The sequence below is a fragment of the Myotis nattereri genome (genome assembly GCF_964212035.1).
Source record: "Myotis nattereri genome assembly, chromosome: 9".
Taxonomy (NCBI): Eukaryota; Metazoa; Chordata; class Mammalia; order Chiroptera; family Vespertilionidae; genus Myotis; species Myotis nattereri.
In genome coordinates, this window is record NC_138084.1 from 43,539,173 (window position 1) to 43,556,490 (window position 17,318).

The following is a 17,318-nucleotide window of genomic DNA, read 5'->3' on the forward strand; positions in this document are numbered from 1 at the left end:
CATTATATAAATAGTTCTAAATATTTTTAAAATATAAGATAATATATTTGAGGAATTTCTGAAGCACCCTTAGTGCTCTCTCTTATAGGACAGTTGAAACGACCCAGGAGTTCCCTGAGATCCCTGCCACCAAGACCATTATTAATCTACTTTTTGAACTTCATTTCCCACTTTTCCCCTTTTCTACTCTTCACTCCAGCTAACCTCAAGTATTGACTATTCCTTGAGCATACTTTCTTACTTCCATGTGTTTGTTCATACTGTTACCTTCACCTTCGACTTAAATTCATGATATTTTTGAAGGCTCATTATATGTTAAGCACCATGCTAGCAACTTAATATGTATTTTCTCACTCACTTTCACTACCATACATCCAACCCATCTTTATTTATTTGTAAATCATAACAACCGTTATTAAGCACTTTGTACCAAATATATGCTGAGTGCTTTACACTAGCTCATTTAATCCTTACAGCAGCCTTATGAAATGAGAGCAATACTATTGCTCTCATTTTATAATGAAAACACTGAGGCTCTGGAAGGTGAAAAAACTTGCCTAAGGCCAAGTAAGGGAGAGAATGCTTCCTGGAAAAGTGCTATCTGGGCCTCAAGCTGAATTCTTGAAGAATAAAGTGAAGCTGTCAGGAGACAACAGCATTCGAGACAGAGGGACAACACGCACAAAGGCAGAGAAGTAGGAAAACAGTTTGGTATGCTGTTCAGGGGGAAAAATAATCAGCCTTGACAATCAGCAGACCTGGGCTCAAATATCTATTTTTATTTTGTATTGTAGCCTCTTACTGTAACTATGACTTTCTCATCTGTGACATGATGATGATAAGTACATTACAGAAATGCTTTAAGATTAAAGTGCCCAGTCCTGACCAGGTGACTCAATTGGTTGGAGCATCATCCCATAAACGAAAAGGTTGCAGGTTCGATTCCTGGTCAGGGCACATACCTAGGTTGTGGGTTTGATCCCCAGTTGGGGTACATATTCGAGGCATTCGAGGCAACTGAGTTTCTCTCTCACATAGATGTTTCTCTTTCTCTCTCTAAAAACCCATAAAAACATATCCTCAGGAGAAGATTAAAAAGAAAGAAAGATTAAAGTGCCCAGCACAGGCCCAGGCCCATAGTAGGTACGCAATAAATGCATGTTACCTCCCTTCCTTTCCCTTAGCTGACAATTCAGTGAGCATTAGTCTCAATAATGTGATTTCCATGTCCACTGGACGCCAGACATATCTCCCTTCTACAAGTTTGCAAGCTTTACCAAACAAACCTTCTGGAGGCAGAGTACACCAAAAGTCATTCAGCAATTTATTTGGCAATGCCCTTAACCATCATTTCTCAAAATGAGAGCCATTCTCATACCACTCACCTGTGTAAGCCATGTTCTTAGGGTTGCCATAAGGAGCCCCAGGCTGCACGGGGCTATACACAGGGTTCATTGTGGAAGACTGAGGATCCTACAGAAAAACAAAGAAAATAGCATTGATTATTAACTGTTCATTCTCCCTGACATCAGTTTCCTCCCTATAATCTAGAGTTTATAGTAGAAACAGGATTAAAACAAAAAGCCATTTGCTTGTAGTTGGCCTTCTGCTAGACACTTTTCCCAATATACAGATGAAGATATTAGGAAACAGATAACACTTGCCTAACGTCAACCCAGGCCATTGTCTCTCAGCTAGTACTGGTCCCACTATCACAGATGACTCTGTCACTAGAATGCTAACCCCTCTCTTGCTGTCAACATCCTGATGTAAAATCAATCAATTTAGCCTCTCTGAGGTCCATTTTAATTCTAAGGATGCTAGTCCAGGAGCTGGGAAAGGGTACACTTCTATTCCCTAGGGGAGCCCAAGTGTCTGATGAACAGCACACTGACTTCTAGAAGGAAGAGTAGCAAGTGTCTCATCCACCCTTAGCATCTGCAGAGGACAAGATACTAGTTACTAACAGCTTTGGGGGGGGGGGGGGAATTTATCACCATTGATCATTTTAATGCAAACAAGGAAACACAGCCAAGACCTCTTTCAACATTTATTCAAGGGAAAGAAATAAACTTGGAAATTTGTGTGTAATAAGTACCACCTGCACAAGTGCTCTGTTAATTATCTTAATGAAGCACATTCTCCATTCTGATTAACGGAAAATCTGCTATTAAGCTCTATTAGCCAGCCAATTTGTCCCACCTTGTTTAGGGAACCATCTTTGAAACACAGGCCAACACATGTTTGAAAACGTACGTATTATTTACACTTCATAAAAATGAAAAAATTCCCTCCTAACTAGGCTCACATGATAGATGGGCAGTTTTTTTTTTAGGTCATTAACTTTTCGAGTACCACCTCCAGATAGGAAACAGTCAAATGTTGAAGACAAGCAGTCAACAGCTGGCTTAATAACAATTGCTCTGCAATTAATTAGTTTAGTTTGTCTGGGTTCTGTAATGAGAAGTGGAGAAAAGATGGGTTCCCAAGGAGAGAAAGCCAAGGAGGTCAAACAGGCAAAGAGGAAAATGCCACTGGCCAATTTCTGAGGATGGAACTTCCTGAAATGTACCCAATGTGCAGACCTGGCACCTCCCCTCCCCCCCCCCCCAACCCAGGGCATCAGACATTATACTACCACAAGTTGACAAACGGAAACTAAAACAATTTGATGGTGAAAGTTAGGAGACTTATATTTCAGCACAACTTAAGGAAAAAAATATTCTTAAATCCAGAGTTATCCTAGAATACAGCCAAGTAACTCTCTCTAACTAAAAGCACTCTCTTGACAGGGTACTGAGAGAATTAAGAGAGGTCACAGATGTTAAAACAACATTACAAAACTATAAAGTTACATGCAGATGTAACTGATGATGGCAGTAATGTAGCAACACAGACTACCCATACACTTCCAATGCCTTGGATCTCTCTATCCAACCAGTTCTCTGCTAAATAAGCCAGGATAAGGAGGACTGTTAATATGCTCAGCAGCACAACTGGCCCTGTAAACGTCTGAGCACTCTCCTACTGAGAAGACTCTATTTTGCTGATTGGACAAAGCATGAAATTGCTTTTCATATCTGAAGAAACTCATCAGCTTTTAAACTGGTCTCCCGCTGCTCCAAAATAAGGGCCACGGTCTCAAAAGGAGATCATGCCTAGGCAGCACTCCACAACAGCAGCAATTCCAATCCCAGCTAATGTCTGACAGAAATGAGGTCTGCCAGGGGCTCAAAATTTGGAATAATATGACAGCCACTTTGGGGGTGCTGCTTGCAAACAGACAGGGTTCCTGGCTTTCAAGGGAAGGTCAGCCTTTTACAACAGAATCCACACACTGTTAACAGTTTGTGGGCCAGCTAAAAGTGAATAGGAAGATCACAAGCTCTGTGATCAGGCAGATTTAGGTTCAAATCCGGAACTGCCACATATCAAATGTGGGATCACAGGCAAGCCCACTGGCCTTTCTAAGCCTTGGTTTCCTCTAGCCCAGCCGTGGGCAAACTACGGCCCGTGGGCCGGATCCGGCCCGTTTGAAATGAATAAAACTAAAAAAAAAAAAAAAAAAAAAAAGACCGTACCCTTTTATGTAATGATGTTTACTTTGAATTTATATTAGTTCACACAAACACTCCATCCATGCTTTTGTTCCGGCCCTCCGGTCCAGTTTAAGAACCCATTGTGACCCTCGAGTCAAAAAGTTTGCCCACCCCTGCTCTAGCCTCAAAACAGAAAAAAAATAACGCATACTTTGTAGAGTTGTTAGAAGGTATTTTTTAAGACAGGTTCCTTTACATATAGTAAAACTTACCCATTTTATGTATACAGTTCTATAAGACTTGAAAAATGTATGCAGTTGTAAAAACGCCACTACAATCTATAATAATAAAAGCGTAATATGCTAATTAGACCAGATAGCCGAACGTCCTTCCGGATGAAGCCGGGGCAGCGAGGGCTGAGGCAGCCGCCACAGTTACCAGGGCTGAGCCCCTTGCACGAATTTCGTGCATCAGGCCTCTAGTTAAGATATAAAGTATTATCATTGCCCCCAAAAGTTCTCTCATCTTTGTAGTCAATGCCCCAATCCCTGAGTCCCAGTCCGTGGCAATCACTGAGTGAAGCTGAGAAAAGGCAAGTGAACAACAATCCAAGTTCACAAAGCAAGTAAGAGACAAGTTCAAGACTAGCACCCCAAATGGATCAAAGACCTAAATGAGAGAGCTAAAAAAACAAAACTCTTGGAAGAGAGAAGAACATGTAGGCATAAACTTTCATGACCTTGAATTTGGAAATGGTTTCTTAGATATGATACCAATAGCACAAATAACCAAAGAGTGGTGAGGGGACAGGTAAACTAGATTCATCAAAACTAAAAACTTTTGTGCTTTAAAGAATAACATCAAGAAAGTGAAAAGACCACCCACAAAACAAATTTTTTTGTAGATCATATATATATAATAAGAGATTTGCAACTAAAATATATGTAAAGAACTCTTACCTCAATAATAAAAGGGCAAATAATCTGAGAGGAACCACAATCACATCAATTACAACTAAGCCCTAGTCCAGTGGTCGGCAAACTCATTCGTCAACAGAGCCAAATATCAACTTGTATGCATGCATATAAGCATAACCAATGCACATAAGACACTGGGGGATAGGGGAGGCTAGGGGACTGTCTAGGGCGGGGGGGAAAAAATGGACACATATGTAATACCCTTTGTAATACTTTAAGCAATTAAAAAAAAAAAAAAAACAGAGCCAAATATCAACAACACTTCTTCAAAACAGACTCACCCAGGCCGAAAAACCAACTTCTGCGCATGGGCCACGAAGTTTCAATCGCACCATCTGTGCACCCGCACGTGGTATTTTGTGGAAGAGCCACACTCAAGGGGCCAAAAAGCCGCATGTGGCTCACGAGCCACAGTTTGCCGATCATGGCCCTAGTCAGTTTGGCTCAGTGGAGAGCAACATACTCAACAGGCAGACTCAGTGAGCACCAAAACCCCACTGAAGCAAGTCCTGATCCATAGGGGTGTCTCCTACAGAGCAGCTCTTCCCCTGTAGTCGCAGCAGGTCCTCACAGCCAACTGGCCTAGAGATCAACTCCTCCTAGTGAGGCCAATAGCAATCAAGGCTCAATTACAACCAGACTTTGCACACAGCCCACACCTAGAGTGCCCAGCTCAGGTGACTGGGGAGGCTTAGCCACTGGGCCCTACAGGACACCTTCTACACAAGGCCACTCTAAGAATTTCAGCTCTACCTAATACATAGAAACAAACACAGGGAAGCAGTCAAAATGCAAAGACAAAGAAACATGTCACAAATGAAAGAAATGGAAGCAAGCAAACACTTTTTAAAACACTTTATTTTTACTTTATTTTGTTGATTTGAAAGAGAATGAGGGAGAGAGAAACATCAGTTTGTTGTTCCACCTCTTTATACATTGGCTGTTTCCTCTATGTGCTCTGATTGGGGATCAAACCCATAACCTTTGCATACTGAGATGATGCTCTAATCAACTGAGCTACTCAGCCAGGACTGAACATACATTTCTTCAATGAAGTTATATAAATGGCCAATAAGCACATGAAAAAATACAAATCAAAACCATGAGGCCCTGGCTGGGTAGCTCAGTTGGTTAGAGCATCATTCTGATATGCCAAGATTGCAGGTTCAATTCCTGGTCAGGGCACATACAAGAAGCAACCAAGAAATCCTATATAATCAAAGCTTAATATGCAAATTGTCCGTTCGACTGGAAGTTCAACTGGGAGTTCAACCAGGGGGCAGGGCCAGCCAGATCCCACCCGTGCACAAATTCGTGCACTGGGCCTCTAGTGCATAAATAAGCAGAACAACAAATCGATCTCTGTCTTTTTCAACCCCTTCTTTTCTCTCTCTCTCTCAAATCAATCAATAATTTTTTTAAAAATTTAAACCCATAATGAGATACCACTTTACATACACTAGGATGGCTATTATAAAAACACACAGAGAGATAACAAAAAGAGTTGGCAAGGATGTGAAGAAATTGGAATCCTTAGACAATGCTTGTGGGAATGTAAAATAATAAAGGCACTTTGGAAAAAAGTCTGACTTCCTCAAATATGGTTACCATATGATCCAGCAATGCCACTCTTAGTTATATACCAAAGAAAAATGAACATGTATGTCCACACAAATGTTCATAGCAGAATTATTCATGATAGTCAAAAGGTGGAAACAATCAAATGTCCAACAGATGAATGGATAAACATGTGGTATATCCATAAAATGAAGAATTTGGCAATAAAAAGGAATGAAGTATTGATACATGCTACAACATGATGAACCTTAAAAACATTATATTAAGTGAAAGAAGCCAGTCACAAAAGGCCACATATCATGTGATCCATTTATATGAAGTGTCCAAAATAGACAAATCTATAGAGACAGAAAGTAGTTAGTGATTGTCTAGATTAGTTCATGATACATGAAACCTAGTAACTTCCAAATCCACATCTTTCTCAAAATCATTTAATACAATACTCACCTACACACACACCTATTTCCTGAACATTTCTTCCTGAACAACATAAGCAATTCAAACTCATCATGTCCAAAAGTAAACTCACCATCTTTCTCCAAGCCCATTCTTCCACCCTATATTGCCTGTCTCAGAGTTACTGACAATCCATCCACCTAGCACCTGAGCCAAAACCCTGAAAGTCATTCTCAATTCCTCCCCTTCTCTCATACCCAGTCAATCACCAAATCCTGACAACCCTACCTTTCTTCCTGCTACTGCCCACTAGGTCAAGTTTCATCATCTTTTGTCTGAACTATTACAACAGTCTCAAGGTCTTTTTTCCCCCACTCCAAACCACTCTAATTCATCCTTGCTATTCTTTATTAAAATATAGGTTGGATAACAGCATTACTCTCCTCAAAAGCCTTGGGAATAAAATCCACACTCCTTCACATGGTGTGAGGATCCTCTATGCTCTATCAGGATGGGGCTTAAGAATCTATGTATTTATGTTCCTAAGGAGTTTTGACATCCCAACAGTTTGACTTCCTGAGACTTTTTCCCCAAATGCCATTTATCTCACATAAGCTTGACAGAGAAATTAAGATATAGCAGTGAACAAGTACAAGAAAAATGCCTGTTTACATTCTAGTTGGGTGGGGGGGAAGAAGGAAAAAATACTTTAAAAAGTAAAATATATTGGGATAACAGATGGCAATAAATACTATAGAGAAATCTCAGGGTGGAAAAAATACAAGGGGAGGGGATACAATATTAAATAAGATGGTTTGAGAAAGTGTCATTTAAGCAACGACTTGAATAAGTTGAAAGAGCAAGCCATGCAGGTCTCTGAAAGCAAACTGTCCAAGGAGAGAAAAAAGCAAATGCAAATGTGCTCTGAAGTGGAAGCATGTGTGAAATATAGCATGGAGGCCAGTTTAGCTGGAGTGCAGTAAACAAAAGAGAAAAGAGTAGGCAGTGAGGTCAGATAGGTAATGAGGGCCAAATCATGCAAGCCCTTGTAAGCCAATATAAGGACCTTGGAATTTTTATTGTTTTGAGCAGAAGAGTGACAGGATTTGCCTTCATTTTTAAATGTGTATTTGTATATTTGGTTTTTTTTCTTTTGTTTTTATTTTCACTTCATTTTAAGATTACTTTGACTGTTGAGCTGACATCAGATGGCAGAAAGGCAAGAGCTGGGAAAACAGTGAGAATGCTATTGAAATAATCCAGATGAAAGATAATGGTGGCTTAAAGTGTCCAAAGAAGCCTCCCATGATAGCTCATCTTGGACAGAACAAGCAGTGGTGGGCCAGACCATGGCATGACGTGTAAAAAGGAAAACAGTCAGAGATACTCAATACTTCCCTCCAGATGGAGCTAGCTGGCTTTCATTCTCAGATTGTTCTGCAAGTGGCCTGCCTGCTGCCTTCAAAAACACCTGAACTATTTCTTTAAAATCAACAGCAAAATCTATGAGCATAAAATGACATCAAATGATACTTAGAAGTATCATATGCACAACAGGTTGCAGTATTTAAAATTAGTGTTGTAATTTGCAAGCTATTTTAAAGCTTTTCAAAAAAAAAATTTACCATTCACAAAGTGCTTATAGTTTACAATGAGATTCTAACACTATTTCAAACCTGATCCTTTTAAAAATATATATATATATATATATATATATATATTATTGACTTTTTACAGAGAAGAAGGGAGAGGGATAGAGAGTTAGAAATATCGATGAGAGAGAGAGAACATCGACTAGCTGCCTCCTGCACACTCCCCACTGGGGATGTGCCCCAACCAAGGTACATGCCCTTGACCGGAATCGAACCTGGACCCTTCAGTCCGCAGGCCAACACTCTATCCACTGAGCCAAACTGGCCAGGGCCAAATCTGATCCTTTGAAGTAAGTGATGCAAAGGTTAGTAATTTCATTTGACAGATGAAGAAATTAAAGCTCAAAGGTTTAATGTATATTGGGATGGATACTGTAGAGAAAAGAGAAAGATAGTGTCTGCCCAAAGAAGGTTATGGTCTAGCTGGGAATTTTAAAGGTTAAGTAACAGTAACAAGGACAAAAATAATACAAGGTAATAGAACTTCTGGAACACCTAAACTGCTTAGCAAACCCTCTCCCCAAAAAGCAACAATAAATTGTAAAACACAAACAAACAAAAAACCCCACAAGCATTTCAGATCTCTGAAAACTAGCTAAAAGCATATATCACATTGAAAAATGTTTATTCAAGGAAAGTTACTGAAGAATATTAAGAACAGTGAAAATCTGTGGAATTTTAGCCTGAGGCTGCCCATTTCCCCCAACTCCTAGTTTCCTCAGGGTAATTCCATCAGGGCAGGCCAGGCCAAGAGAACAGTGCAGTCAGAGTGGGTTGAGGTTATTTCAAGCCAGGCATAAAAAATCTTCTCTGGATTGCCCAAAATCGTTGTCAAAAATAATAGAGGGACGATCTGAGGAACAATAGTAAATAATCCACGAAGGCCACTACTGAAGCTAACCTATAGTCATAATACTAGTTCGGGCAGGCAAAAGACCTGCAGATAAGTCAGAAAGACTTAAGAGAGAGTTCAGAGCCTAGCGGGTGTGGCTCAGTGGTTGAGTGTTGACCCATGCACCAAGAGGTCTCCGATTTGATTCCTAGGTCATGGCACATACTGGGGTTGTGGGCTTGATCCCTGGTGGGGGCCATATAGGAGGCAGCAGATTGATGTTTCTCTCTCATGGATGTTACTATCTCCCTCTTCCTCTCCCTTCCTCTTTCTCTAAAAATTAATGAAAACATATTTTTAAAAAAGGAGTTCTGGGAACAAAACAGCCATAACAGGTCTTGATAAGACCTAGTGGTCTATAAGGCTAGACACTGCTAACAAGAAACTTGAAAGGGTCCTAGCTATCGACTAATAAGCCGATGTTAATGTAAGGCCTTGAGCATACTGAAAGTAAAGGCAGGTGAAGAACTGTAAATTGTCTGAACTTTGAATGCATTCCCTAAAGGACAGACAGACCTATCAGCAGAGAGTGGAAGATTTCCTGGCCTAGGGTTTAAGTCAATCACTAATCTATGTTTACCCAAGAGTGGCCTTTAGAAAGGCAAGTTTTAAAATTAAAATAATAATTTAAAATATGACCAGAATAAACTACTTGCATGTTAAATAATTTTATAAATGTACATGGTTGTTTTTTTTTTTAAAAAAAGATCGGAGACAAGAGCAGTCATACACTGCAAAGGAGACAGACATTATAGAATAGTCTAAGCAAGTCACTAAATAAGCAAAAAAGGCAGCAACACCCGACCCCTGCCAGTGGGAGAAGAATCTGAATCAACTACATTCTATTACTTAAAATATGTAGTTTTCATGTCATATGCAAAGTGACAGCAAAGTGTGACCCATTTAGCAGGGAGATGGAGAGGAGACTATAGATATTGTCTCTAAGGAGGCCCAGATGTCAGAATCAGCAGACAAATATTTCAAAGCAGCTATTATAAATAATGTTAAAAAGAACTAAAGGAAACCAGATTTAAAGAATTATAGGCAAGTATGATGACAATGACTTATCAAATAAAGACTATCAATAAGTAGAAATTATAAAAATAAAAAAACAAATGGAAAAATTGTATTCTGAAATAAAACATTCAAGAGGGACTCAACAACATTTTTGAGCTGGCAGAAGAAAGAATCATCAACCGTGAAGCCAGATCTATATAGGTTATGCAATCTGAAAAACAAAAAGGAAAAAAAAAGTCAAAGACCTATAAGCAAACCAATATACATTAATGGGAGTTCCAGAGAGAGGAAAAAAAGAAATGGGCAGAAAAAAATATTTGAAGACATAATGGCTAAAAGCTTCCCCAGTTTGATTAAACAAACAAACAAACAAACAAACATTAAACTACACACTCAAGATAGACAATGAACTCCAAGTTGGCTAAATACAAAAGATCACATCTATAAACACCATAGTAAAAACTCTTGAAAGCCAAAGAGAAATTTTCAAAAATAAAAAAACAACTTATCAGATAAAAGGAATAACAATAAGATTAAAATTAACAGCTCACCTCTCATCAGAAATAATGGAGGCTAGAGGCAGTGGAATGATACAGAAAACATGTTGAAGGAAAAAAAACTTGTCAACCAAAATTTATAACTCTAATAAAAACTATTGTTTAAAATTAAAGATAAAAACAAAGACATTCCCATATAAATAATGACTGAGATAATTCACTGCTGCCTTTCAAAAATATTAAAGTTGGCTGAAAGGAAATGGTACTGGAGAGTAATTCAAATCGACATAAAAGGAAAAGAAAGAGCATCAGTAAAGGTGATTACAGAGGTAAATATAAAAGACTAGAGGCCCAGTGGATGAAATTTGTGCATGCCGGGGTGGGGTGGTGGTGTCCCTCCACCCAGCCTGCACCCTCTCCAATCTGGGACCCCTCGAGGGATTGGGCCTAAACGGGCAGTCGGACATCCCTCTCACAATGCAGGGCTGCTGCCTCCCAACCGCTCGCCTGCCTGGCTGCCTCATTGCCCCCAACTGCCCTCCCCTGCCAGCCTGGTCGCCCCCAACTGCCCTCCCCTGCAGGCCTGGTCCCTCCCAACTGCCCTCCCCTGCTGGCCTGATCACCCACAACTGCCCTCCCCTGCCGGCCATCTTGTGTCCACATGGGGCGGCCATCTTGTGTGTTGGAATGATGGTCAACTTGCATATTACCTCTTTATTATATAGGATAGTATAAATATTTTTCTCTTTTTTTCTCTTAACAGACTTAAAACACAACTATAAAACAGTAACTTTATATGGTTGCTCTCGCCAGTGTGGCTCAGTTGGTTGGAGTGTCATCCCATACACGAAAAGGTTGCAGGGTCAATTTCCAGTCAGGGCATATACCTAGGTTTCAGGTTCAATCCCTGGTCAGGTCTCTCTCTCTCTCTCTCTCTCTCTCTCTCTTTCTTTTTTGCTCTTTCTCTCCCTTTTCCTCTCTCTAAAATCAATAAGCATGTCCTCAAGGTGAAGATTAAAACTTTTTTTGAAAAGCTTAGATGGTCATATAATAGATAAAAATTTAATTTCTATAAAAACAAAAGTCCAAAGTCAAGGAGAATGGAGTTACACTAAAACGAAGTTTCTATAACTTACTGAAAGAAAATTAGCTTGCATCTGAAGTAGGCAGTATGTGAAGTAGATTGTAATAAATACATAATTTGTAATAAATCAAGACATATTTAATCACTAAAAAAATAACTTTTAAGACTTTATAAATATATCAACAATGCCAGCAAAAAACCACTGATACATGTTACAATATAAGTTAATTTGAAAAATATTATGGTAAGTGAAAGAAGTCAAAGCAAAAGACCACATTTTGTATGGTGCTATCCTATATAATAAAAGCCTAATATGCTAAGTATCTGGTCATCCAGTCGGCCGTTCAACCAATCAAAGCATAATATGCTAATGATATGCTAAGGCCGCTCAACTGCTAGCAATCCGGAACCCCTCGGGGGATGTCGGAGAGCCGGTTTTGGCCCGATCCTGCGTGCCAGGCCAAGGGACCCCACTGGTGCACGAATTCCTGCACCGGGCCTGTAGTCCTATATAATAAAAGGCTAATATGCAAATTGTCCCCTTGGGAGTTCGACCGACTGGGAGTTCAACAACTCACTATGACATGCGCTGACCACCAGGGGGTGGTACGGAACGAATTAAGGCCCCAACCAGCAGCCGGCAGCCGGCAGCCAGGGAAAGGAAAGCCCTGGGTGGCAGCCAGTGGCCAGGGGAAGAAAGGTCCTGGGCAGCAGCCAGCAGCAGGGGAAGGAAGGCCCTGGCTGGCAGCTGGCAGCCAGGGAAAGGAAGGCTCCGGCCAGGCCTAAGGACCCTACCCGCACATGAATTTCAAGCACTGGGCCTCTAGTTTTATATGAAATGTTCAGAAAATGCAAACCTATAGAGGCAAACAGTAGATATTTGATCATGTAGGACTTGGAGGAGGAATGGAGATTGACAGCAGATGGGGACAAGAGATTTCTTTAGGGTAATAAAAACTGGATTTTAGTGACAGTTGCACAACACTGTAAATTCATTAAAAAATCACTGAAGTGTAGGCCTAGCCGGTTTGGCTAAGTGGATAGACCTAGCCAGTTCAGGCCCATAGACTGAAGGGTCCCAGGTTCGATTCCAATCAAGGGCATGTACTCAGTTGCAGGCTCAATCCTCGGCCTGCTCTGGGTGCATGCAGGAGGCAACCAATCAATGTGTCTCTCTCACATCAATATTTATCACTCTCCTCCCTTCTACTCTCTCTAAAAATCAATGAGAAAATATCCTTGGGTGAAGATTAACAACAACAAAAAAATCATTAAATTGCATACTTAAAATGAGTAAATTTTATCATATGTAAATTATGTCAAAAAAGCTGTTAAAATATAAACTTGTGATTCAGTTAAGTAGTTACACATTTTTTAAAAATATATTTTATTGATTTTTTTACAGACAGGAAGGGAGAGGGATAGCGAGTTAGAAACATCAATCAGCTATCTCCTGCACACCTCACTGGGGATGTGCCACCAATCAAGGTACATGCCCTTGACCAGAATCAAACCTGGGAACCTTCAATCGCAGGCCAATGCTCTATCCACTGAGCCAAACCGGTCAGGGCTAGTTACAAATTTTTTATGAGCTAAAAGGAATTAAGTCATTTCGTTAATACTCTCATTCATACACATGAACTATCTTCCGTGCTATGCTCTCTCTAAAGTGTTACCGATTCAGCCCTAACCAGTTTGGCTCAGTGGATAGATCGTCGGCCTGTGGACTAAAGGGTCCCAGGTTCAATTCTGGTCAAGGGCATATACCATGGTTCCGGGCACATCCCCAGTAGGGGGTGTGCAGGAGGCAGCTGATCAATGTTTCTTTCTCATCGATGTTTCTAACTCTCTATCCCTCTCCCTTCCTCTCTGTAAAAAATTAATAAAATGTATTTTTTTTAAATAATAATAAAAGTGTTATAGATTCAGAGATAGCAGGACACAATGTCTGTTCCTGGGGTGTTTGAGAAAACAGATATAGAAACTTACATTTAGGAGCAATATAGTACTGTTATTATGCTGACTGCTAGAATTTAAAGAAAGACAACTAACTAAAGGTCAGGTTGGGGGGGGGGGGGGAGTGTTATGACTGCCACTAGGTGGCAATATGTTTAGTTAAAGCCAACCTGTAGTTCTCTGACCACTGGTGGTCCGTGAGGTCCGAAAGATTGGCGACCACTGAGTTACAGGATTCCATTTCTCAACCTCTCGCAGTTAGATGTGGCTATGTGATTATTTCTGTTTAATAAGATATAACTGAAATATGGTGTAGGACTTCTGCTTAAGAGCAGCTTAAAGAGAACAGTATTAGCTGGGGTGGTGCCCTTCCTTCTCCTCTTACTCTTTTCTGGTATCTAGTACTGGGACATAATGATTAAAGATTAGCCTTCTTTTTCATGAAATGACCTTGAGAATGGAAGTCTCAAACTAAGGATGGTGGAAGGGGCCCTTGATTTTGTGAAGCAATCATTTTAGCTCTGGTCTACCTATCTCTATATTTTTAAACACTGTTATTTTAGATTTCTGTTATATACAGCTGAACCTAATCCTATGTAACTGGGAGGGGGAGCGATACAGAGGATTTCAAAAGCATGTGTCATTTGATCTGTTTTGAGGGAGAAGGGGAAGGAAAGGCCATTCATGAAATTGTACCATGAGAAAGCAAGGCACATTCAGAGAATATGGAGTATAGAAAGGCTGGAATATAGACTCTGAGGGAAAACATGACAGTAATTATCACCCTGTCCCACTTCTTAATTATGTCCACTCAGCTCTTATGGAGGACCTCAGAGGCCAGACTGGGCATCGCTATAGGCCATTTTATGATCAAGGAGCTCTCTGAACTTCTCTGTAGTAAATACTCATTGCAGCTATAATTTGCTTGCCCGATTCTTTTCTTTCTGCTACATTTTAAGCACTATGAGGTGAAGGGACCGTATCTTTTATTCATCACTGCATTTCTAGAATTTAAAGGGCATGGTATAAAGCTGGGTGTTCAATAAACATTTGTTGAGTGATTGAATTAATTAATGGGTAAATAAAAGGAAACACTTTATTGAACTCAACAGCTTAATATCACATTAACTTTTTCTTACCAAACAAAATAAAGAGAACTCCATTTCAGTGGGGTTTCCTTCCTTAATTCTATCAGTATAATATGCAATGAAGCCCAGTTCTTACAGATGTGTGCTTCTTTATACTGTCTGCCAAATGTAATCAGACTGCACATTAGATTTCTGCATAACCCTATTGTAAGTCGAGGAGCATCTGTATTCATTAAACCTCACAAGTACTTGACACTTACTATGTGTCATTTCTCTGCCCTTAGAGAACTTATTTTTTTTAAAAAATATATTTTATTGATTTTTTACAGAGAGGAAGGGAGAGAGATAGAGAGTTAGAAACATCGATGAGAGAGAAACATCGATCAGCTGCACATCTCCTACTGGGGACGTGCCCGCAACCCAGGTACATGCCCTTGACCGGAATCGAACCTGGGACCTTTCAGTCCGCAGGCCGACGCTCTATCCACTGAGCCAAACCGGTTTTGGCAGAGAGAACTTATTTTTTAGTGAGGAAACAGCTATGTGTAAGTATGACTAAAATGAAGGTGCTATATTAAAATAAAGTGCTTGAAACAGAGAGAGGATGTCATTTTGCTTGGCAGAAGCTTTCATAATGTAATACTTTTATAGTTTATAAGGATTGGTGCAGGAGATAACAATTACTATTTTGCAGATAAGGAAGCATAATCAGAGAAGTTATATAAATTGTTCAAGATCTTATAGTTAGTGGAAAGCCAGGGACTAAAATCTACAACTTCAGATCTGAAGTCTAGTGTCCTTCCCATGACATCATGCTGTTTCACAATCCAGATGCAATTACCTAAAATGGCTGTAATTTCAAAATAGCATTTTCCTGCCGTCATAATTTATAATCTAGCTATTTGATCTTCTTTAAATTCCCCTGAATACTCTCTTGCCTCTAAGTCTTTACACACGTTGTTCTCTCTGCCTAAAATACCACTTTTTCTATCATTCGGGGATTATTCCTCATCTCCCCTATCTCTAGCTCGGATAATTCCTACTCATCTTTCACACTTCCAACTGTAAAGCCCACGGAGAATAGAGATTTGTCTTGATCACAGTTTTATTCCTAACTCTAGCACAAAGTCAGGAACACAGTTATGTGCTTGGAAAATATTTGCTGAATAAATTGATTGCATATCAATTTCACAATCACACAATACAATGACCTGAAATTAGCACACACCTCTGAAGCAAAGTTATACTTTGATGGAAATGGACTGCTGCAGGCAGACTTGTTATAACATCCCAAGTTACAAAAAATAGTGATCCAGCATTTCTAGAAAGACTATAACTCACCAATCCTCACAGTCCCTCTTCAATGGTTGCTTATAAAAGGCTAGATTTGCAATGCAAATATATAAGCTTACTTTGTAAAATTTTAAATTCTTACATAAGGCCTGTGATACAGTATAAAAATACTAGTGCTCCTTTTCCAAAGTACAACTGCGATATTACTTATCACATCTAGCTGCAAAGAGCTCATTGGAAGGGGTCTATGGTCATGACATCCAACAGCTTTATTTACTTTTGTTTAGAAGAGAAAACTGAGGCACAGAGAAGGGAAAGGACTACCGTAGAAACACATGGCAAGTCAGGGTCACAAACAAGGCCCTAAACAAAAAACAGGGCCTGACTTTAGACTGCAAACTTTCCACTGTATCACCTTGATGCTATTCTCTGGACGGACAGATGGACAATTATATGGAAAGATAGATAAATGAACAAATTAGCTGTATGACAATGCAGTCCCAGTAAAACTCCTCTCCCTTCTGCTGGTCATTAGTCTTGATTGGCATTTTAAATCTATCTGTCATGGGACATAGAATACTAAGGGAATATAAAGTAATGCAGGTATTTATTGAAGGATCCATTGAATCAAAGTGGTCTACTAGAATGTTAGTTCTCTGAAGCAAACCCAGAAGTCCACCAGATTGGAAATTCTCAACATCAAGTTTATAGCACACAAAACCATCATTCCGCTCTAGCTGGTTTGGCTCAGTGGATAGAGCATTGGCCTGCAGACTGAAGGGTCCTGGGTTCGATTCTGGTTGGGGGCACATGCCCAGGTTACGGGCTCGATCCCCAGTGGGGGGTGTGCAAGAGGCAGCCGATCGATGATTCTCTCTTATCACTGATATTTCTATCTCTTCCTCCCTCTCCCTTCCTCTCTGAAATCAGAATATGTTTTTTTAAAAAAATCATTATCCCCTTTCTTGTAGAAGCAACATATGCAAAGTACTACTGCCTAGCAACTTCGTATAATAATTAAGAACATAGGCTTTTTTGGGTCACAGCAGCTGTGAGGCCTTGGATAGCATACTTAATTTCAGTTCCCTTTGCTGTATTGTGGAAATACTAGTGGTAACCATATCCTAGATTGTTGGAAGTACTAAATGAAACAATGTATGTTTTGCCAGAGCAGGTTACACACTTAACAAATGATGACCTTATCATTATTTCATCTGGGGAAACATCCTCATCACATGTGATTTTCAATGTCCCATACTTACAATGTCCACAGGGATATCCAGGACTTTGGAATATCCCCTCCTCACGTCTGGGGTTCTAGAAGGGTAATTAGAGACCCTCAAAAAGAG

The 17,318-nt window shown here is 39.9% G+C and overlaps 1 protein-coding gene across 1 annotated transcript in view; it reads right to left on the minus strand.

Moving 5' to 3' along the window:
- Positions 1-17,318, minus strand: part of FAM168A (family with sequence similarity 168 member A) — a 185,338-nt gene that overhangs the window by 55,812 nt on the left and 112,208 nt on the right. Inside the window, exon 2 of the mRNA XM_081098645.1 lies at positions 1,386-1,473. Coding sequence (XP_080954771.1) covers positions 1,386-1,455 — 70 coding nt within the window. The 5' untranslated portion in view covers positions 1,456-1,473. The remainder of the gene's footprint in view (positions 1-1,385; positions 1,474-17,318) is intronic.